We start from the raw sequence: 24,415 nt of genomic DNA on the forward strand, positions 1-24,415 counted from the left end.
AGTTTCCCTCCAAAGATCTCAGAAACAATGCTATTGGTGTGCAATTTGTAGTTCAGTTCTGAAAACAATAAAAGCAGCAGGCCCTGACGCCAGTATAATCTTCATATTTGCACTTAGTCCAATCATTAAATTTGGTATTGAGAAGCTACAATAGCCGAAACCTGAGCTCTTCTCTATCGCTTTCTAGCGCTCATAATAGTTACTTTAAATAAACTCCCCACATAAGGGAAATTTCAAGGGCTGAGAAGATTTTATAGTGTTTTTCCTTTTTGTTTTTAGGTTACGGGAGGCTCCAGTGGCATTGGAAAGTGTGTTGCTATTGAGTGTTATAAACAAGGGGCATTTATAACTCTGGTTGCACGAAATGAGGTAAGTCTTCCAAGTACGTTACTACTAACTTACTTGGTCAACTTTAAATTAGTGATGGAGGCTGTACTCAGAGACCCAGTATTCACACCTGTCCTGAAAATTGCTTGTGTCCCTCATTTGAAGTGTGGTTCCTGAACGGTGGTTCTTTCTTGTATTTAGGTCAAATATTTCTCAGTTGGAGTCAGATCAGCTCAACAAATATTTATTTAGTGCCAACAGTATGTTAGGCAACATCATAGACCTAGAAGATCCTGAAATGGGTGAGGCCAAGACACAGTTATGTATTTATTTGTTTCTTTTATTTTGAAACACTTAAACTGCAAGGATGGTTTCAGAAATGATAGAAATCGCATGCAGAGAACTCCAATAAACCCCTAATCCAGATCCACCAATTTGAACCTTTTACTACATTTGCCATATCATTTTAGTTATCTACTCATCATTCTATCAGTCCATCTATCTGTGTATCTGTCTGTCTGTCCATTTATTAATCCATTTTCTGAAGACTTGAGTGTAGGTTGTATATACTATGCACCTTGAACATTTAATACTTCCATGTACATTTCCTAAAAACAAGGATATTTACTTACGTAGCCAGTGTAAGTGGAGTTATCAAGTTCATGAAATTTAACATTGATATAAAGCTTAAAGTATATTCCATGTTTTTCCTGTGTCCCAATAATGACCTTTTGAGCCTTCTCTCTTCCCGTGTTAAATCCCGTCCGGGATCTGCCTTTAGTTGTGACTGTCTCTTTATTTGCCCTTTCTTTCTTCTGTTTTTTTTTTTTTTTTTTTTTTTTGTTATTGTGGGAATATCTATACAACATAAACTTTCCCAACTCAACACCTTGTAAGCATTCCATTCAGTGGGATAAATCACATTCACCCTATCATGGTGTCTTCACCACCTTCCATCTCGCTAAACTTTCCCATCTCCCTAAACAAGCCCTGCAGCCATTTTGCACTAACTCCCCATGCTCCTTGCACCCTGCCCCTGGCAACCTGTACTCTAATTTCTGTCTCTGTGAGCTTGCATACTCTACGGTATTTTCTTTATAGTTACCATGGGGCTTAAATTTAACATCCTAAATCTGTAAAAATTTTGTTTACTTTGATACCAACTTAATTTCAATAGTAGACATAAACTATGTTCCTAGACCCCTCCTTCCCCCCCACCTTTCTTGTCACAAATTATATGTTTATACATTGTGAGTCCAAAACCACTGACTTCTCATTATATTTTATGCATTTGCCTTTTAGATCCTGTTGGAAGTAGAAAGTAGAGTTACAAACCAAAAGTACAATATGACTGGCATTTATTTTTACCCATGTCATTACCCTTACTGGAGATCTTTATTTCTTCATGCGGCCTCGCTCTATTGTCTATTGTCTTTTCCTTTCAACTTGCAGAACATTCTTTAGCATCTCTGGTGTGATTGATCTAATGATGATGAACTCGCTCAGCTTTTGTTTATCTGAGATGACTTAATCTCTCCCTGCTCTTTGGAAGACAGTTTTGCCAGTGTTTTTTTGTTTCCTTTGGCTGCTCAAGCAAATACCATGCAATCAGTTGGCGTAAACAATGGGAATTTATTTGTTCACAGTTTTGAGGCCGGGAAAATGTCCAATCAAGGTGATGGTTTCTCCCTGAAGACTGTGGCATTCTTGGGCTTGCTCCTGGTGAACATTGGTTCTCCTGTCACATGGCAGTGCACATGGAGGCATCTCCTGGTCTTTTTCTTCTCCTCCAGGTTCCATTTCAACTTCTTGCTTCCTGAGGCTTTTTCTTCACTCTGTCCAAATTTTATCCCCTTATAAAGGACTCCGATAATAGGATTAAGACCCATCCTGATTGAGCTGGGCCACACCTTAACTGAAGTAGCCTCATCAAAAGGTCCTATTTACAGTGGGTTCACAGGAATGGATTAGATTTAAGAACATGTTTTTCTGGGGTACATATTTCCAAGCCACCATGGCTGGATATAGAATTCTTGGTTGGCAGTTTTTTTGCTTTGAGCACTTTAAATAAGCCCACTGCCTTCCTGCCTCTGAGGTTTCTGATGAGAAACATGCATTTAATCATATTGAAGCTCCCTTGTATGTGACATGTTGCTTCTCTCTTGGGCTTTCAGAATTCTTTCTTCATCTCTGACATTGAACCATTTGATTACAATATGCTGTGGTGTAGATCTATTTGGGTTTATCCTGTTGGAAGATTGTTGAGCATCCTGAGTATATATATTCATGTCTTTTGTTAAATTTCAGAAGTTGGTAGCCATTATTTCTTTGACTATTCTCTCTTCCCCTTTCTCTCTTTCTTCCTGCTGCTATGACTGAATGATTTCAGTTGGCTTATCTTCAAGTTCACTGATTCTTTCTTTGGCCTGGTCCAATCTGTTGTTGAATCCCTCTAGGAAATTTTAAATTTCTGTTCCTGTGGTCTTCAGCAATGTTTGATTCCTTGTCATCATCTCCATCTCTATATTGATATTTTCTTTGTGTTTATCTGTCATTTTCCTGATTTCCTTTAGTTCTTTGTCCATGTTTTCCTTTAGCTCTTTGAGCATATTTGGTACCTTTTAAAAAAAGTTTTTGTCTGCTCTTTCTCAGGTCTTTTGCTCCTCAATGATGGTTCCCAATGCTTAGATTTCTTCTTTGCCTGGGATATTGCTTCCTGTTTCTATGTATGTTTTGTAATCTTTTGTTGAAACCTGGACATTTTGATATTTTAATGTGTTATCTTTGGAATTTGGACTTTGAGATTTCTTCCTTCAGCTTGTATCCAGCTAGTTTTAAGACAGAACTTTCTTAAATAGCAGGAGCTAATGAAAAAGAAGAAAAAAAAAGAAGGAAAAAAGAAAACACCTTTCTCAGTCTTTGCAGATAAGCCCTGGGGCTTATTTATACAAAGAGTTTAGAGATTAGCTCCAGGCCAAAGCATAGGGGCCACCCTGTTCCTTTCCCCACACACACCTGATCTTGGGCATGTGTGCACGGCTCTAGGAATTCTTCATTTAGGTGGATACAAATGTCCCCTCTTCCCTAAGAAATTGTTTTCTCCTGGTCCTGGGCACTGCCCTGTATGTCCTACAGCCAGCAATCCCTTGCTCCGGGAGGCTTTGGCTGCTCCCCCAGGCTTCTGTAGGAGAGCCCTGTGAGCTGCCTTCTACGCTCCAGGCAAGTTCTGGGACCATGAGTCCTTCAGGCTGCCAGGCAGATGGGCCAGACATCGATGTTCCCAGTACGTGCCCGAGGGTTCCTCTATCCCTCCAGAACTTGGGTCAGGGGTTGCCCTGCTGGCAAGTGGTGAGGGGTGGCAGAGGGGCCAGCAAGGAACCCCTCTTTTTTTTTTTTTCCCTTCAAGGAATTCAATTTTATTGAGATATATTCACAAACCATGCATTCATCCACAGTGTACAATCAGTTGTTCACAGTACCGTTATATGGTTGTGCATTCATCACCACAGTCAGTTTTTGAACATTTTCATTATCACATACAGAAAAGAATAAGAATGAAAGTTAAAGTAAAAAAGAACACCCAAAACATCCCATTCCCCATCACTCCCTATTATTCATTTACCTTTTGTTTGTTTGTTTGTTTTTGTTGTTTTTTATCATATAGCTGTGCATTCATCACCCCAATCAATTTTTGAACATTTTCCTTACACCAAAAAGAATAAAAATAAAAGATAAAAGTAAAAAAGAACTCCCAAATCATTCCATCCTCCCCATCCCACCCTATTTTTCATTTAGTTTTTGTTCCCATGTTTCTACCCATCCATCCATACACTGGGTAAAGGGAGTGTGAGCCACAAGGTTTTCATAATCACACAGTCACACCATGTAAGCTACATAGTTATACAATCGTCTTCAGGGATTAAGGCTACTGGGTTGCAGTTTGATAGTTTTAGGTCTTTCCTTCTAGCTATTCTAATACACTAAAACCTAAAAAGGGATATCTATATAGTGCGTAAGAATGCCTTGCAGAGTGACCTCTCAACTCCATTTGAGATCTTCCAGCCACTGAAACTTTATATTGTTTCATTTTGTTTCCCCCTTTTGGTCAAGAAGATTTTCTCAATCCCACAATGCTGGGTTCAGGCTCATCCCCAGGAGTCTTATCCTGCACTGAAGGGAGATTTACACCCCTGGGAGTGTGGTCCCATGTAGGGGGGAGGGCAGTGTATTAACCTGCTGAGTTGGCTTAGCTAGAGAGAGAGACGGCCACATCTGAGCAACAAAAGAAGTTCTCTGGGGGAGACTCTTAGGCACAATTATAAGTAGGCTTTGCCTCTCCTTTGCAGTAACAAGCTTGATAAGGGCAAGCTCCAAGATTGAGGGCTCGGCCTACCAAATTGTCAGTCCTCAGTGTTTGGCACCCATCTTTTAAGTGGCCTTTTTCTTGATTTGGCGCTGGCCCTGTTACTGCAGTCTTTTAGCTGTTTTCTGGAACTTTGAGAAAGATGTCTCTGCTAGTTGTTGCTGGTTGTTCAAAGCCTCTGTGGGGGTGGGAGCACTGAAGTGTCTCCCTCCACCATTTTGTTTGGGGTGGGGCCCCACTTACATAGTTAAATTATGAGATTTGGTCAGAACAGTGATGGAGGCCGCCAGCAAACTTGCCACAGGAACCAGGGTGCGTCCTCCCCAGCCTGCAGGTGTTGACAGGCATCCAGGAGCTCATACCTGAGCTCTGGAGGGTGTGCAGGTGTGTTTATCTGTCAGTTTCTTAGAACATGATATCTACCTCTAATGAAACTCAGATAACACAGGGGAATCCCATTCCTTCACAGCAGTTTTAGCAAAGCCTGAGTGTTTTTATGTATCAAGTCAGTGTGGGTTTTTAGCATCTGTTATTCTTGCCAAAGTTGTTTCCAGAGCCAAAACCAGTGACACTGTTTTCACTCGAACAGCCATGAGGTCGCCAGTCTCCATGCGGGGGCCGGGGGGGACAGCCATGACTGTGCTTCCACTGTTTGCACCCAGTGTACTGGCACGTAGCAGGTGCTCAAGTAATATTTGATGAATGAATGAACGAAGGGAGGTTCACTGGGAAGAACGGCCACGCTGGCTGCTGGGTGTAGTTGCTTGGGGATTTGGAATCGCCTACTCCAAAAGAGGCAGCAGTAGAGTAGCTGCTTAGACAGGGGCTGGTGGGAACGCAGGCTGTAGAGGACCCCTGGGGGAGAATGCTGAAATAATGGCACAGAATGTGGCTTGGACGTTCATAATTTCTTTTAAAAATCAAGAAAGGCAGAATTAGCCACCCAATACTTTAACTCCTCTCACAGTGATTTGCTTTAGCACTGAAGCCATCTTAATGTGAGTGAAAACACAAATTTAATAAAGTGACGTTTTGTGAGATTGAAGCAATAATTGACACAAGACAGGTGAAAATGGAGGCAGGGAAGGAGGCCCCGAGTTTTCTGCTCTTGGAAGCTCTTACTGTGGTTCTCGCGTCACGAGAGGTGACTTGAGCAGAAGAACCTGCTGGCATCGAGGAATTCTTTATTTTCTAATGTAATCTTTCATCCCCATCTTGGCAACGTTAAATTGTGTGTATCTTTATTAATAGAAAAGTATTGTTTTATTATAGGGACATTCATGATTAGATGCCTGTATGTCTTTCAGAAGGCCTGTCCTCCACTTCTGTTCTTTTCCGGCTCTCCTAACATATTTAATTTGCATTAGGATACTGTGGACTGATACCTTTGTTCTTGAAATGAGTAAAAAACAAAATTGAAGCTTTGAAGAATTACTTAATTACATGGGTACTTCGCTTGTCTTAAGAGTATTTTTGAAAGTAGCCAGTCCATCTAAAAAGTGATTTTTCCTATGTTTACTTTTACAATAGAGGAGAAGATTGACAGTTTCTTACAGTTTACCTAACCTTGTTGCATAAGCCTGAGGGTAGTTTATATGAAAGTACTATTGACATGGGATCACACATGTCCATAACTTTGGGAAGACTTACATTTCAATATGCTGGTTCTTGTTTTAGATCAAAGCTAAATAATGTGAGAGCAAAGCATTTATCCAAATTGATAAGGTGATCGTCAGCAATTAATACTATTTATTGGGATTTTAAAGGTTTGTTTTTTTTTTCTATTCTGTTTTACTACATTAATTTAAAATTTGCTATTACTTATCTGTAGCTTACCATACTTTATAGCTTCTTTTTTTTCATAGACTGTGGCTCATAACTATGCAATATAGATGCTGTTTTGTGTGTTTTACAGAATTTAGTAAATATTTACACAAATAATTGCTGTTTCTTTCCTTTTAAACAAATAGATAGTCACCAGAACTAATTGTTGTCTGTTACTTTCAGGATAAGCTGCTACAGGCAAAGAAAGAAATTGAAAAGCACTCTATTAATGATAAACAGGTAAATCATCCTCTTCAGGAAGCATTTTCTGTGTTATAATCAACCCTTGGTTGAATAAAGGAAAAAAAGTTTACTTAACTGTGTTCAACTGTGAATAGTTAACTTAAAGCATATAGGGTTTTCCGAACTGAGAAGCATGTTAGATGTTTTTAAAAGGCAAAATTGTTTGAATTGTCTTGGAACTTGGATTACTATAAAAAATATATAAGACTCTCACATACATAAACACACAAATGTTCAAATAGCAGAATGTTTTACTAGAAAATTATTTCATGCCAATGTTCTTTTTAAATGGACTATATAAAAACATTTAAGGAAAAGGGGTAGTATTTGCCTTAGGTTTTAAAAAAATTTTGGTTATGGGATTTTTTTAAATGAATAAAATAGTATATGTATGTGTGTGTGTATATATATGTATATTATGTCTATAGAAAGCATAATAAAAATTAATGACCACAAGCTGTCTCCCAGGTTAAGAAATAGAATTTACTAGAACCCCTGAAGCCCCCTGTGTGCCTGCAGAGTGCATGTAGAACTTCAGCCTTAGCAAAGTGGCTGCACTCCCACCAAGCAGCGGGTGCTGGTTCTGTCCTTGCCAACACCTGGTATTGGTAGACTTTAAAATTTTTTTCTATCGATAGGTTTAAAATGGCATTTCATTATAGTTTTAAGTGCCTTTTTTTTTTTGTCCTCCAGAATATGTGCTTGAGATCTTTCTATGTCCATAAAAATGTCTGCCTCATTCTTTTCCACTGCTGCAGCGTTGTATTGGTTTGTTTAATCAGTTCCCTGTTGTTGGGTTGTTTCCATTTTTTTGTTAATGGCAGTCTGTGCTGCAGGTAAAATCCTTGTGTGTATCTCCTTGAGCATGTAGGTGGGTTTTTCTCTAGGACTGTGGTCTCTGCCTGTGCCCCCTTCTCGGAAGCCCACAAACTCGCTGGCTCTGCGAGTCCCCCACCCTTTTTCTCCCCGTTGTCCGTGGGGACTTCTGATAGGGAAAGGAGTGTTATCTCAGGCCGTGCTGCTGAGTGGCGGCCCAGACAAGCCTTGCTTGCTGCCAGTCCACCTCTGCTCGGGGCTTCTCCATCGTTACTCCCGCCCTGGGCTTCAGGACACGGGCAGAAGTCTGGACTTCCACGTCAAGGGGGTCGAAGAGCCAGGCTGGGTGGGCAAGAGTGAGCCTGAGCCTTGTGCTGGGCACAGAAGAGGCTTGTTGCCTTCCACTTGGAGAAAACAGGGCCCTGGGAGCATTTATTTTCCCGGGAATTTAATTCTTTTTTCTTAAAATTTCACTTCTCTGTGGTATAGGTTTTATTTACAGTAAGTGATCTGATACTGTATTAAAAAAGACATGTTTAAAAATTAAGCATATGATTCCTACCCCCTTCGTTTTTAAGAAATCTTTTCTGCGTGATAATATGGGGATAAAATCTAAGTCTGGTATATTCGAGCCCTCTAGTGTGGAGTACTCCAGCTTCTGTTTGTGAAGGAGGTTGTGTCCTTTTTTTAGGAATTTAGGTCATTTTGATGGAGTTTTTTCTTGAATTAAATAAACCTTCTTTCTAACATACCGAGGCAATGTAACTTTTTGTTCAGTCATTTTTACCTCCCACCTCGAGGTTTCATTTCTGCCATCTTGGCTTATTGGAGCTAGAAGGACCTAAGTTTTCAGTCACCTCTGGTACCTTCTTTTACTGGTGGGGCCACTGCAGTCTCCTCAGTTCCTCTCCCCTAGTTAGTGAAGAGCCAGCGTTAGGACCAAGTTGCCCGAGTATCATCTTGTTTCTGTCCCCAAACCACACTGCCCTTGGGGCACATAGCTGTGGAGGGGCATGCATGTGTTTATGTGTGTGTCCTCATGTACACCTGCACCAGCCTCCCCACCAGCTTGGTAGCCAGTCTCAAAAGGGAAGAATTCATGGAAAGATGGAGAAATTGAGAACACCTTTCCGCTCCGGGGAACATAGAATATTCCTATGTTAGAGGTCTAAGCTCTGGATTTGAAAAACACTACCAAAAAAGGAAAATTAAAATAGTAGATCATTGGACGTCCCTATCAGTGCTCTTAAATTCTGTTTTCCAAGTTTCCATCAAATAAGCCCCAAAGTATAGTTGGTCCTCATTATTCACAGATTCCATATTTATAAATTCACCAACTTGCTAAAATGTATTTTAAACTCAAAATCAGCACTCATGATGCTTTCACGGTCATTTGCAGACATGGCAACAAATTTGAGGGGCCCGACATGCATGTTTGCAGCTGGGGTCACAAAAGGTGCTGCTCTGCCTTCTAGTTTCAGCTCTTCTTCTGTCAACGCATGTGCTTTTTGCACATGTTTTTCATGTTTTGGTGCTTTTACTTGGTGATTTTGCTGTTTAAAATGGCCTCCACATATAGTGCTGAAGTTGTGTCTTGTGTTTCTAAGTACAAGAAGGCTGTGATGTGCTTTACAGGAAAATGCATGTGTTAGATAAACTTTGTTCAGGCATGAGTTATAATGCTGTTAGCCGGGAGTTCAATGTTTGTAAGTCAATAATATATGTATTAAAGTGTCTTTAAAGAGAAACACACAGAGAACAAGGTTACGCATTGATTTGTTGATGAAAATGTGACCACAGCCTTGTACTTCTCCCGGGGCAGTGGTTCTGTATGCATTAATTCAGTGTTTGCAGCAACTTTTTAGAGAACATCATTACTGTGAAAAACAAGAATGGACTACGTGTGCTTTTAAGATGTTTCCCTTTTTTCTTTTGAAAGACTAAATGGAATTGTTCTCGGTGGTAAGCCCCGGCTGAGCCACTCCCTGCATCACTCTGTGCTGTGAACCCCGGCGCTACCTGGGTTTGTATTGGGTGGGCTCGGACCACTTGTTCAGAGAATCTGCAGGTGGCCCCAGTCAGTCCCAGAGACAGGGACTTTAAAACCACCTCAGAGTGACCCAGGTCAGCTTCTCCAAGCCAAGGTCAACCCTTGGTCAGGTGTGACAGTGCCCTGTGACCCACTTGGGCTGTCACTGGGCTTACCTGTGAGCCTCAACCTGAACTCAGGTGACTTCTAGGAGTAGGTATTGTTTGTTACTGATTTGTTCCACCTGCTGTTATTGGTATCCCAATAAGGCAGGTGAAGCTTCCCATGTGCCCTCCCCCTGCTTTTAAACTCCTTTTAAATTGTGGTAAAATATATTTAACATAAAATTTGCCATTTTAACCATTTTAAGTATACAATTCAGTGACATTAACTACATTTACAGTGTTATGTTGCCATCACCACGATCCATTCCCAAAACTTTTTCATCGCCCCAAACAGAAACTCTACCCATTGAGCAATCAGTCCCTACTTCCTCTTTCCCCGCTAATCTAATTTGCCTATTCTAGATATTTCATATATATATGTGGAATCATGCAATATTTGTTCTTTTGTGTCTGGCTTATTTCATTAGCACAAGGTTTTCAGGATCCATCCATGTATGAATGGGTGGCAGGTATGAGAACTTCGCTTCTATATATGGTGGCGTAACATTCCATTGTGTGTATGTTCCACACTTCATTCATCCATTCATCTGTGCATGGGTCCTTGGGTTCTTTCTATCTTTTGGCTCCTGTGTATAGTGCTGCTCTGAACATTGGTGTACAAATATCCATTTGATTCCGTGTTTTCATTTCTTTGGGGTATATACTAGGAGTTGAATTTCTGGGTTATGTAGTAATTTTATGTTTGCTTTTTTGAATAACTGCCAAACTGTTTTCCACAGCGGCTGTACCATTTTACATGCCCATTTTATATGTTCATGAACCTCTCCAACACTTGTAATTTTCCCTTTTTTTTTTCTTCTGTCCTATGCCCCTTTGCAGTCCACCCCTCCTGGCTAGAGTCAGCCTTTGATATGCTTCCTGTCATTATAGATTAGTGGCATTTCAAGAGGAATGGTTTTACATTTCTTAAAATGCTCTGCTGAGTTTGCTTAACTGCAGACACTGCCAAGATAGTTCGACTATACCAATTGCATTGTCAACAGATTTCAGATGCTGCAATCTCTGTGTTCAAAATTGGAATTCTTATCTGTTAGAAGAGAATTGTCTTTAATTAAAAAAAAATCTTTAAAAATAATTTGAGATACCTGCATACCTTTGATCATTTTTTTTCTTGTTCACAGGTGGTGCTTTGTATATCAGTTGATGTATCACAGGATTATAACCATGTAGAGAATGTCATAAAACAAGTAAGAGGGTGGGATAATTGCAATTAATTCACTTGTATTTTGATTAGTTCTTAATGTTTTGCTGAATGGCTTGGAATTGGTAAATGTTCCATATTGATTTAATAGCTTCATAGATTTTATTTATTAGCATTGATTTTCCATTGTAATTTTTCTTTTCTCTTTCTTAATCCCTACTCTGATAAATTTTCTAGGCACAGGAGAAACTGGGTCCAGTGGATATGCTTGTAAACTGTGCAGGAACGTCACTTTTAGGAAAATTTGAAGATCTTGAAGTTAGCAGTTTTGAAGTAAGTAAAAATGTGTGCTCAGCTGGGTGGCCCATATACTAAAAATAGAATGATGCCCTGAATAGATGTTTTGGAACGGAGTAGATGAAATGCAGTCAGATATTACTAGGAGCTTTAGAAGACTAGACAAAGGCTGCAGGAGGTTTTGGTTCCAGGGCCATGACCATCTAACTTTGAGTTTAGACAAATCTCTGAGCCCCAGTTTTATCACCTGTAAAATGGGGAAGAAACCTCCACTCTCACCCAAATTGCTGTGGCAATTCACCACGCTAATATCTACAGGCAGGCATTTTGCAAACCAAGAGATGTTGGATTCTCATGTTAAGTATCAGTATTGTTATCAGTGAAAGACCGAAAAAAGTTGACAAGCAGATTCTAGGATTCTCAAATTGAGAAAAAAGATAATGCATTGTATTTATGTTTATATATTTAAACAGATTTTCCATGGAACCTATCTTAGTAATTCATTTCAGCCCAAAATCCATAGACGTTAGACTTGAAATCTCTACATGCAAAACATTTTTGAGTTGATTGTGCACCAACAATCTGTTTCTTAATGTTCTACTGAGCCTTCATCATAGTAATGGGTTTTGAATGCTTTACTCTATGAAGTTAAATTGCATTCCCTCTGGATAGAAAAGGAGATGGCCGGACCCACACTTTAGATGTTTTGTTTCTGGTCAACAGTGGGTAGACAGAGTGAAGTAAACTCCATGATTTATTTAGTCAAGCCAGGAGCATCCAGATAAACAGGGCAGTGACTTACCTAGAATTTGAGTATTTTAAGTCTCCTTTATCAACTAGGTATAGGGAGAGAATTATAGGAGAGTATACCTTTATCTGTAAGTCATGAAAGGGAGATTTTGATATTTATTTCAATAACCATTGAAAGAATCGATTGACAAAAGTAGTTACTATGGTTGTGTAAGTGTCTGATGATGAAGTCCAGGACGTGGGAAGTGGACAGGAAAGAGGAGTAAGGGGTGTGGGTGTGTATATGGTGTGTCTGTGTGTGGGCAAGTGCGTATGGGTGTGTATGGATGTGTGTCTTTGCGTGTGATATGTGTGTGTGTGTGTGTCTGTGTGTGTGTGAAGGTGTGGGCGGGTGTGTCAGGAGGACAAGAAGTGGGGAGAACCAGCCCACCCGGCCTCTCCGAATGAGCTCGGCAGCGGGGACTGAGGACGGGGTGCCTGGCTGGGGTGAAGGAGCGGTTGCAGAGCTGGGACTTGGAAATACAGGAGTGTCCGTCAGGGCATGGTGGGAGGAGTGGGTTGTTTATCTTTGCGTGTCTGATGAAGCACTGAGATAACTGAGTGGGTGTTTTGTGTAGGTGTGTGACTGTGAGCAAGAATAGAAGAAACAAAGTGTGTAACACCCGGTGAACGAGTGTGTGGGTCTGGGGCAGGTGAGGTGAGGGAAGATGTAACCTAAATGCAGCATGTTGAAATACTAAAAATACACAATTCCAATTTAAAAAAAAAACTCACTTTCCTTAAATTTCTAGTCTCCATTCATGCTGCCGTTTCCTTCTCTCTTTCTCTTTCAATAATCAAGTGTCTTTTTCATTGCCAACTGTCTCTTTCCCCACCCCGAACCTGCCGTCATCGACTGCTCATTGCTCTGTACCCCAGCAGCCAGGTACGGTAGGAAAAGGTGGGTTTTGGCATCAGGCTAAATAAGTTTCAAACCTTAGCTCTAATGGTTTCAAATCTAGCTACTCACTAGCTCTGTGAGCTCAGGCAAATCATTCTTTTCTATCTGGCCTCAGCTTCCATCTCTGTAAAATGGATCTATAACTCACAGAACTGCCAGGATCAAGTCACATATGCTTGCATACTGCTTAGCTCGTGGTAGCTATTTGTTAAATATTCATTTCCTCCACCTTTTATTTATTTAACCCACAAATAATTGAGAGAGCCTCTAGCATGTCAGCATTTTCAGGCCTAGGGATGCAGCGTTGATCAAGAAAATAAGGTCTTGGCCCCAGTGAGCTGGGAGGGACCATGCCTGAGTGAGCAAATAGAGTCTGATTTCAGGTTGTATTAAGATCTATGGAGGATAAGAGCAGGATGAAACAGGAAAGGAGGCTCTGTTTGATGCGTGGAAGGGGACCCAGCGTGTTAGGAGGTGAGACCTGAAGGAGTGAAAAGAGACCAGGGAAAACCATCCTTGGTGGAAGCCACAGTCACTGGCAAAGCCCCAAGGCGGATGAGAGCTTGGTGAGTGTCCTAGTTTGCTATTGCTGCAGAATGCAAAACACCAGAGATGGATAGGCTTTTATAAAACGGGGGTTTATTTCGCTACACAGTTACAGCCTTAAGGCCACAAAGCGTCCAAGGTAACACCTCAGCAATCGGTTACCTTCACCGGAGGATGGCCAATGGCGTCCAGAAAACCTCTGTTAGCTGGGAAGGCAGCCGGCGTCTGCTCCAAAGCTCCGGCCTCAAAATGGCTTTCTCCCAGGACGCTCCTCTCTAGCAAGCTTGCTCCTCTTCAAAACATCACTCCCAGCTGCACTCCTTTTCCTCCCCCCGAGTCAGCTCATTTATATAGCTCCACCGATCAAGGCCCTCCCTGAATGGGTGGGGCCACGCCTCCATGGGAACATCTCATCAGAATCATTACCCACAGCTGGGTGGGGCACATTCCAAGCAAATCTCTGCCCCACAAGACCACAAAGATAATGGCATCTGGGGGACACAATGCATTCAAACCGGCACAGTGAGTTCAAGGGGTGGATGGAGGAGGCCGGAGTGACTGGACCTCCGGGAGTCAAGGTGTGCGAGGGCAGGGGCCAGATCTGCTGGGACCTTGAAGGCCTTGGTGAGGAGCGTGGATTTTAGCCCCAAACCTGTGAAGTGTTTTAAGGTAGGCTAGGGAGTGATGCAGTCTCGTTTAGGTTTTTAAAAACGCTTTCTGTCTGCCATGTCAGGGAGACTTTTAGGAAGCTGCATGGTAGTCAAGGCAAGTGATGGTGATGGCGAAAGTGGATGGGGTGCAGTTGTGTGAAGCCCTAGGAGTAGGGGGTGGGGGTGATGGATCAGCAGAGGGGTGAGGCTTAGCAGCGTGAGGCCAGGGTGCTGGCTGGGGGCTAGGAAGGACCTCACCCCATGTAAGAAAGCGTCTTCTAAAAAGGAGAACTGCCAACCCAAAACTTGTTGCCACTTAGTTCAGTGACAAGGCCTCGTTCCAGCAGTCATTAGTAGTGGACCTCACAGCCTCTGCTTCTGGAGCTCCTCTGGAGGGGCCCTCGTCCCCTGGCCACCCTAAATGGAGGCATGAGACCACCCCATGCTGGGCAGCGGCACGTTCTCAGGCCATCGTGTGCCTCTCTGCAACCCCCGGCCCCAGCCCTTGCACTCACAGCCCTTTGCCTCATTCTGATCAAGTCCAGGCCTCTTAGACCATGTAGTACCCCACTTGATGCATTTTCTGAATCCAAGAGTTTGTTTGTATTTAAAACCAATTCTGTGTCAACTGCTTTTTTGTTTTAATTTTATTGAAGTTCATGTACTCATAAAATGCCTTGGTCATTACTTCGCCTGTGTTGTCATAACCCATGGCTTGGGGAATTAAGCACGTCCTGTTTGACTCCCCTGGGAGAGGGCCCTTGGGAACTTGCACCTGGTAGCCTCTGGACTTTGCCATGTGCTGTTTCTCTTGGCTGGTTTTATTTTTTGTTGGATCCTGTAATAAACCTTTGTCACAGATATGACTCTCTACTGTGTACTCTGAGTCCTAGTGCATCACTGAACTTGGGGCTGGTCTATGGAACCCTGAAATGGTTCTCTTAATTTTCCTTTTTAGTGACTTCCTTTCTGGTTTCTCAGTGCTGTCTCTTCTCTTACCTGTCTGTGGAGATTAATGAGGACCCTTTTTTGGTTTCTTTTGTCCTTTCATTACCTCTGCTTTATGTGTGTTTCTTCCAAGAGGCTCACGTAGAGGCTTTCTTCAGAGGTCTGGCGATCCTCAGCCAGATTTTCACACTGAAGAACGGGGCACTAAAGAGCTGGTGGAGCGTGCTGTGCCCACAGGGAAAGCTGTTGAAATACGGGCCCCATGTGGGGCGGTTGCTGTAGCTGTATCTTTGGGGGAGCGTTCATTGTCAGCATCTGCAGGCTATTCTTGTGGGCTGGTCCGAGGCCCTGGAGAAGAGTCTTCCAGCTTCCTGCCTGGGAAACACCTGCCTGTCCGCAGGGTGGAGAGAGTAAGGCCAGGGAGGAGAGTCGGTGCCTGCATGTTCAGTGTCCAGACAGACTTACACCTTCATCTCGCACTGTATCTGGGCTTACCTCACTGGAAATTAAGCTCCAGTCTTCTGCAAGGCTGGGAGAGGGGCACAGCTCTCTGTGGGGCGGGCAAAGGCATCGGGACCTAATGGCTTTTTTTGTTTCTGTCACTTTTTAAAACAGAGGTGAAATTCACATAACATAAAATGAACCCTTTTAAAGTAAATGGTTCAGAGGCATTTAGTGCATTCACAGTGATGTGCAAACACCAGCTCTCATTCCAAAACATTTTCACCATCCCAAAGGAAACCCTATTCCTGTTAAGCAAGTACTCACTATTTCCCCTCCTCCCAGCCCCTGGCAGCCACCAGTCTGCATCTGCCTATGGATTTATCTATTTTGGACGTTTCACACAAATGGATCATACACTATGTGGCCTTTAGTGTTTGGATTCTCTCATGCTACGTGTTGCCGTCAGGGTTCGTCTGTGTTGTAGAAGGCACCAGAACATCCTTCCTTTTTTATGCATTCATCTTGTTTATCCATTCATCCGTTGATGGGCATCAGAGCTATTTCCACGTTTTTGTTGTTGGGAACAGTGCAGCTGTGAACGAGTGTGTACCTGTATCCGTGTGAGCCCTTCGTTCCAGTTCTTATGGGTGTCTACCTAGGAGTGGGATTGCGGATCACAGGGTGATTCTACGTTTGGCTTTTTGACTCTGGCCGCTTTTAGAACAGACTTTAGTCAGTGCGCCCGTCTTTTGGCCCCTAGAGGTACCTGGTGCTGCCTGAGCCTTTGGGGCTTCGGGGGACCTCCTGCTTCTTAGGGTCTTCACTCCCAGTTAGCGCTCAGCCTTCTGTGGTCTGCTAAGTTACTGACCGTGCCTCTTTCTGTTCTTCAACTTCCAAATGTTATTTCTGTCATTCTCTTTCTTATTTTCTTTGTTCTTATGGGTTCTTGCCTTTAAAAAAATCTCTCCTGAGATTTCTAAAGGCAGTGGGGTTTCTAAGGGGAGCTGAGGCAAACACATGGAGTGTGCCACTTTTTTCCAAATGCTTTTTTTTGGATCCCTTTTATTATCAAAACAATTTAATGATATTAAAGAATATTTTGAGGAACAGTCCAGAACCCCACCATCCAAACATAATCGTGCACAATTTTCTGTGTTTCCTTGGTTTTGCATCTGTGCACATGCAGTTTTATTTAATATTCAAAGTAGTTACAGTCACACTGTGAATAGTGCCTGCCTTCTGCTTTCTCTTTTTTTTTTAGACTTACAATATAAATATTTCCTCCTGTCACTCCAGTTTTTCTGGTTATCATTTTTAATGTTGCATGAATATTCTATTGTGTTAACATAATCATGATTGACTTCAAGTTCCCTGATTGAACTGTTTGTATTACATTGTTATAGATCTGATCATTTTAAAAGACTTTTAATACAGGTACATTTTAGCACAAGTCTTCTTAGGTTTTGTGGTTAAAATGTGAGGTTGTGAAGAGTCCCCAGGAAGATGCACAAGTAAACAGTTAGAACTATATAAACGCTTTCCCATCAGCATGTAGGGGCTAGCACTTACTGAGTGCCTGCCGTGGTTAGGGGCTGTGCTCACATGTGACGTGGATTTTTTTCTTTTATTCCTCGCAGCAGCCCTCTGAGGTGTTGCTGTTAACCTCATTTTCAGCTGAGGAAATGCGTGTCTGCCTTTGCCACCTTATGCTCAGATCCGTGGTAAATGGTGGAGACAGGGCTTGAAACCAGAATCCCTGCTGCTCACCCCTGCCCTGCCTCGGCTCCTCGTGGTCCTCCTTCAGCTCAGAACCTACGGGGCTGGAAATATTAGTAAACTCTTTCCAGAAACAGCCTTTCAAAAAGCATCGCCTACGATTGGCGGTCCATGTGTTGAAAGGGTGTCCTCATTTCCCACACATTGCCACAAACTGGGTGGCTTCGAACAACAGAGATGTGTTCTCTCGTGGCTCTGGAAACTGGAAACCCTACATCACAGTGTGGGAAGGGGCTGTGCTCCCCCCGAAGGCTCTGAGAAGGCTCTCTCGTGGCCTCTTCCTGCGTCTGGTTCCCCGGGCGCCTTGGCTGGCAGCAGCTTCACGCCAGTCCCTGCCTCTGTTCTCGCAGGGCCGGCTTCCCTGTGTGTCTATGTGTCTCTCCATGTCCTCTCCTCCTCCTAAGAAGGCTGGTCATTGCCTCGAGGGCCACCCTGATGCAGGATGACTTCGTCCCAGTCCTTGACTAATTGCGACCGTAGAGCCCCGTTTACAAATACATCGCGTTTGAGGTTCCAGGTGGATGTTATTCAACTCCCCACATAAGGACAAAGCTGATTTTGACCAGTTTTTGGCAAACTTGTAACCACTGTCATTGTGACAGTCAGGTCAGTGCAGGACTAGATTGAAATAGGCCTCAGATGACAGGTCCTGAGCACCACGTCTCGTTTACAGGATCATTCAGTCACTTGTGCAGCAGATCCATGGGGCTCCCAGATGGGTTGGGTTCCCGCTGAAGAGCTCACATCTGGAGGACAGACAAAATTCTCTCCAAGTGCCGGGAAGCTTTAGCTCTGTTGACCCCTTCTGTGGCCTCTTTGCTCCCTGCAGCGGTTGATGAGCGTCAACTACCTGGGCAGCGTGTACCCAAGCCGCGCGGTGGTCACCACCATGAAGGAGCGCAGGGTCGGCAGGATCGTCTTTGTGTCCTCCCAGGCTGGACAGGTGGGACTGTTCGGTTTAACGGCCTACTGTTCGTCCAAGTTTGCCTTGCGGGGATTGGCCGAAGCTCTGCAGATGGAGGTAACCCTTGTATTCGCTTAGGTATTTCTTCCTCTCAGCTCAACAGATGTTCCCCTTTAACTTGCAGCTTCTGTACCCATACTGTTGTATTAAGCTAGACATTTGTAGATTTGATGTAATTGAAAGAGAATTGGCTCAATCCCTGAGACTGGTGGCTGTTCTAGTTTGCTAATGCTGCCAGAATGCAGAACACCAGAGGTGGATCGGCTTTTATAAAGGGGGTTTATTTGGTTACACAGTTACAGTCTTCAGGCCATAAGTGTCCAATGTAACACATCAGCAATCAGGTACCTTCACTGGAGGATGGCCAATGGTGTCTGGAAAACCTCTGTTAGCTGGGAAGGCACGTGGCTGGCGTCTGCTCCAAAGTTCTGGTTTCAAAATGGCTTTCTCCCAGGACGTTCCTCTCTAGGCTGCAGTTCCTCAAAAATGTCACTCTTAGTTGCTCTTGGGGTGTTTTTCCTCTCTTGGCTTCTCCGGAACAAAAGTCTGCTTTCAACGGCCATCTTCAAACTGTCTCTCAGCTGCAGCTACTCTCAGCTCCTGTGCATTCTTCAAAGTGTCCCTCTTGGCTGTAGCAAGCTCACTCCTTCTGTCTGAGCTTATATAGTGCTCTAGTAATTTAATTCAGACCCACCCTGAAATGGGAGGGGGGCAACACCTCCATGGAAATTATCCAGTCAGTTATCACCCACAGTTGGGTGGGGTGCATTTCCGTGGAAACAACCTAATCCAAACATTCCAACTTAATCCCCACTAATGTCTGCCTCCACAAGATTGCAGCAAAGAACATGGCTTTTTCTGGGAGACATAATATATACAAACCGGTACATTCCACCCCCAGACCCCAGAAAAAGATGATCTTTCCATATACAAAATACATTCATCCCATCACAATATCACAAAAACTTAAATCATTTCAGTAACAATAGTTAAGTACAAGATCCCATTAAATCAGTTATGGGTGTGTTCTGTCCAAAAGCAAAATTCCCCTCTGACTGTGGACCTGTAAACTTAGAACAAGTTGTGTGCTTCCAATATACAAAGGAGGGACATTCATAGGATAAACATTCCCATTGCCATAAGGAGAAACAGTAAGGAAAACAGGGTTAACAGAACCAAAACAGTTCCTAAAACCTGCAGGACAAACTCCATTAGATTTCAAAGTCTGAGAGTCATTTAGAGAATGATGTTTTATCCTTCCGGCTTGAGAGAGCGGGAGTCTAACCCTTCCTAAGGGCCTTTGAGGCAGCCCTTTCCCCTCCAAATGCTTGGGTGAGTTCTCCAACATATCCACACATTGGGAAGACCACCTTCTCGGCCCCACCCTCCTCAAATATTGGGGCAGCACCCAGATTCCCTTCCATCTCCGAGGCATACACTCAACCCCTTCAGAACAGTGGGGTGGCAGCCAGGCTCTCCCCAATTCCCTGGGAATGTGCTCCACCCTCTTTGGGGCTTAGGGTGGCAGAACATTTCCTGAGCATCGAGGCGGAAGGCCCACCCTCGACTTCTGGGGCAAACTCACCCTTTCCATGCGTGTGGGCTGCTCCGCTTTCCCAGCTTGAGACCTCTTGACTCCACACCTCAACCTCCATGGCTCTGTCTTTGAAGAAATTTTTCTTTCAATTTGTTCCTTGTCTGTCTCCTCCAGTCCTGACTGGCAGCGACTCTGTAAAGAGCTCACAAAAATTCTGTTGGCTTTGCATGAAGCACACAGGGGTCAAAGCCGTCAGACAATAGGACTTTCCACAAATCCTTTCTGCTTAACTCCTTCTCTAATCTTGGCTTGTACTGAAATGGCGGCTGGGTTCCATATTTGGTTACATCCCCACGTTGGGCTGTAGCTTCTGGGGTTTCACCCCCTGGAAGCCCAGAGATTTTCAGGCCATCAGTTTCTGTTTTCTTTGAAACCAAGACTTCATTTCTCAGCTTATCTCTGTCCTCTCGCATTTTACCATACGCTGCAAGTAAAAGCCAGGCTACTACTTCTATATTTTGCTTGGAGATCTCATCAGCTAAATATTCCAGGTTTTTGCTTTCAAATTCTGCCTTCCATCCAACGCCAGGACTCAATTTTGCCAAATTTTCTGCCACTTTAAAACAAGGATCACCTTTCTTCCAGTTTGCAACATCACATTCATCATTTCTGCTCAAGGCCTCATCAGAAGTATCTTTAGAGTCCATATTTCCACAGTCTCTTCAAAGTAGTTTAGGCCTCTTCTGTCAAGCTCCTCACAATTCTTCCAGAATCTTCCCCTTATCCATTTAAAAAGCCATTCCAACATGTTTGGTATTTGCAAATGCAGCAGCACCAGCACCCCACTTCTGGTACCAAAATCTGTTCCTTCAGACTAACTGTGTAACCAAATAAACCTCCTTTTATAAAAGCCGATCCATCTTTGGTGTTTTGCATTCCAGCAGCATTAGGAAACTACAACAGTGGCTAACATTTTTTATTGCGTAAAGATTATAGTTAGGGGGGGGGAGCAAAATTGTTAGGGGTTTTGGCTTGCTTAATTTAATACACAAAGCACTACTGAAACCTTCACAGCATTATTGATCTAATGCTGTGTGAAGATGCATAAGGGGGGTGTTCTAGTTTGCTAATGCTGCCTTTTTGCAAAACACCGGAAATGGATTGGCTTTCACAAAGGGGGTTTATTTGGCTACACAGTTACAGTCTTAAGGCCATAAAGTGTCCAAGGTAAGGCATCAACAATCAGGTACCTTCGCTGGAGGATGGCCAATGGTGTCCGGAAAACCTCTCTTAGCTGGGAAGGCACGTGGCTGGCGACTGCTCCAGAGTTCTGGTTTCAAGATGGCTTTCTCCCAGGACATTCCTCTCTAGGCTGCAGTTCCTCAAAAATGTCACTCTTAGTTGCTCTTGGGTGTTTTTCCTCTCTTGGCTTCTCCGGAGCAAAAGTCTGCTTTCAATGGCCATCTCCAAACTGTCTCTCAGCTGCAGCTACTCTCAGCTCCTGTGCATTCCTCAAAGTGTCCCTCTTGGCGGTAGCAAGCTCACTCCTTCTGTTTGAGCTTTTATACGGCTCTAGTGAACCAATCAAGGCCCATGCTGAATGGGCGGGGCCACACCTCCATGGAAATTATCCTGTCAGAGTCATCGCCCACAGTTGGGTGGGTCGCATCTCCATGGTAACACTCAAAGAATTACAATCTAATCAACACTAATACGTCTGTCCACACAAGATTGCATCAAAGATAATGGGGTTTTGGGGGACATAACATATTCAAACTGGCACAGGTGGCCAGATATTTTATTCCTTAGAGGTTTTTCTTCAACAAAAAAAGATCCATCCTTAATGACTGACTGATAAAACTAGCATGTGTCAGAGGGAAGAGCTTAAATCAGCATCTGCCTTGCTGTTGTTTTTTGGACAAGTCATTTAACTTGGCCTCAGTTTTCTCATCTGTAAAATGAGGGCATTGGACTAAAAAGGAAAAGCCTGTTCATTTTTCTAATCCATATATTTTAATATTTTAAAGAAATACTGATGAAAGTGCATGCTTTTTATTTGCACAGTTCATAGTACATTTTGAGGGAGAGGGGGGATGTTAGGATTGGCATCAAAAGGTACTATGAACTGTCATGATGTGTAAAACCTTATGCCTCAGCTATGAGAAGTAGACTCCTGCACTGTTGTCACGTGGGGATGCGTAGATGACATTATATGTATCTATCCAAAATCACATATGAAAAAGGCAAGGTAAAATTTTTTCTACATGCACTTCATTATGATGTTAAAAGCCCTGAAAAAAATTTGTTGTGGCCAACCCTCCGTTGCTTTAGGGAATCCCATTTAATGATTTAGATCAGGGGTTGGCAATTTTTTTCTGTAAAGGGGAAGATAGTAAGCATTTTAGACTTTCAGGGGTAGCTGGTATCTGTTGCAACTGCTCAACTCTGCTGTGATGACAGGAAGTCAGCCATAGACAGTACGTTAAATGAGCAGGTGTGGCTGTATGCCAATAAAACTTTATTTATAAAAACAGGAGGAGGGCCAGATTTGGTGCAGAGGCCATAGTTTGCTGATCCCTGATTTAGCAGAGCCCCACCTTGCTGGGGTGTGACAGAGCACTGTAGAGCAAATGATTGTTGGTCAGTGACAGTCCTGATGTAGCATTACAGCCACTTAGACTGTGCTATGCTCAGACCACAGGATGCATCTACAAATTTTGTTTTCATCCACTTGCTTAGTACCCTCCCTTAATCAGTGATAGGTGTTTACAGATGATATGGTTAGCTGTGAAATTTCAAACAAGAATACCAGTATTTCCATTGCAATTTTTACTTTGAAAAGTCCCTTTGTGAAAAACCATTTATTTTAATAATAATTTTAATAATAATTTTGTGAAATGTGGGAGGCAGATGTTGTTATGCTATGTTACAGATAAGAAAACTGAGCTTTCAATAAATTAATTGCTTGGCTCAAAGTCACCTCATTACTTTGTGACAGAAAGAATAACAAAGCTCCCATGTCTTCTGGCTCCACACCTGCTGCTGTTTTCCAACTGGTGAGGTCTCTGTAATTCACGTCTGGAAATTGCCAGAATCATCTGGTTAGTAGCTCCAGCCCTTTACTCTGGTCTTAAGAGACCATGTAGGTGAAGGAGTATTTTTGGAAATGAATAGTCTACCCATAGACTTTTGTCCCTAAGTCTTGTCTTGCAGAGTTACGTCAGGATTCTCCTAATTTAAGGCAAAGTGTATGATCTGGGTGGCCTGGTTTCACTTCAGGTAGGACAGAGATGTTAATAAAGAGGAGGGAAAAAGAAAGTGAGTTTGCTAATCTGGACAGAGTTCCCTGCAGCCATTCCGTGCAAGTGCTGGGCTCAGCAGTGCAAGTAGCTGGCCTGGACTTGTAAGTCTTCTCCAATTCTGTCATATTTAGACTCTATTAAAAATGTCCGTGCTTGAAAAACTAAGCTAAACTAAACTTAGAAAAAATCCTGTCAAAAATAGGTTTTAGGGGAAGTAAATCAGTACTTTCAGCAATCACAGTCTTCTTAGGACAATAGTTTGTTCATATTAAAGCTTGCATCAAAACAATTTTTTTTTTTTTTTTTAATGAACTTGTAGTATTATGTTTTTGAAACCCAGATAATTCAGTCTGTTTTGTCAAGGTGCTTATGTTTCTGTGAATGAAACCTTACAGAGCTGCTCAAACCCTGAAGTACTTTTGATAATCCTCTCTGGTGTGATTAAGTTTTAAGTCTTCCTGTCACTTCTCCCCTCACATGGAGTTAGGCCCCTAGAGACTTTTTGATGATCGATGAGTATTTCAAAAGAATGCTTTGCTGGATGGTTTCTTTTTTTTTTTTCCTAACTCAGTCTTGAAGGTACAAATGTATCTTTTAAAGATTTTCGTAGTAGTTAATCTCTGTGGAAAGCATACACCTGAGATGAGTTATAGCCATGAAGGTGGTTGCAGAAACCAAACAAAAGAAAACAAGGTGTGATCCCTCTCTGCTCCACCTCTGCCCCTCTGCCCCTCCTCCCTCTAAGTCCCTTTGCTCCCACCTGGGCCTAAAGGTGAGTTTAAAGCTTAATCTCTCCAGCCTCTGTGGAATGAGGAATAACATGTCCTAGGTAGGATTATTTTGATAAGAGATCAGATCTTGACCAAGTAGTCGTTTGACTGTTTAAGGATGAGGCCAGGCAGAAGGAAGAACATTATAATGGGATGGCAGGGGGTCAGAGAGGGAGGACAGAGGGTGGTTGGTCAAGGACAAGGAGAAGCAGACAGTGGCCAGGAAAAGTGAGGGAATCAGTTGGCGGAGACCTGGCTTTTGAATTCTTAGAAAAAGTGCTGAGTCAGCATTGTCTTCCTAAGAACAAGTGAGACCAAACTAACCTCACTTCCTTTTTTGATAGGGTCATGAGATTAATAGGTTAAAGAAAACTTTCCTTAGAGTTTCGTGCATTTAGATTTCAGCAAATTATTTGATCAAGGGCTTGAGGGCAGGGATTATGTCTGATTTATTCATACCCATATCCTTCATTCTTTGCACTGCACCAGCACATAGTAGTAATTGAACAAGACTGAATCAGTGGTGAGGTTCCTGGTCATCGGAGGTTCCCAGCCATAGGGTG

General features: G+C 42.8%; 1 protein-coding gene across 1 annotated transcript in view; it reads left to right on the forward strand.

Annotated features, from left to right (window-relative positions):
- KDSR (3-ketodihydrosphingosine reductase) overlaps positions 1-24,415 on the forward strand; it is a 59,657-nt gene that overhangs the window by 11,914 nt on the left and 23,328 nt on the right. The window contains exons 2-6 of the mRNA XM_037805933.1: positions 280-369; positions 6,698-6,754; positions 10,909-10,974; positions 11,166-11,261; positions 18,109-18,300. Coding sequence (XP_037661861.1) covers positions 280-369; positions 6,698-6,754; positions 10,909-10,974; positions 11,166-11,261; positions 18,109-18,300 — 501 coding nt within the window. The remainder of the gene's footprint in view (positions 1-279; positions 370-6,697; positions 6,755-10,908; positions 10,975-11,165; positions 11,262-18,108; positions 18,301-24,415) is intronic.

Source organism: Choloepus didactylus, chromosome 16, assembly GCF_015220235.1.
Source record: "Choloepus didactylus isolate mChoDid1 chromosome 16, mChoDid1.pri, whole genome shotgun sequence".
In the NCBI taxonomy this organism is placed as follows: Eukaryota; Metazoa; Chordata; class Mammalia; order Pilosa; family Megalonychidae; genus Choloepus; species Choloepus didactylus.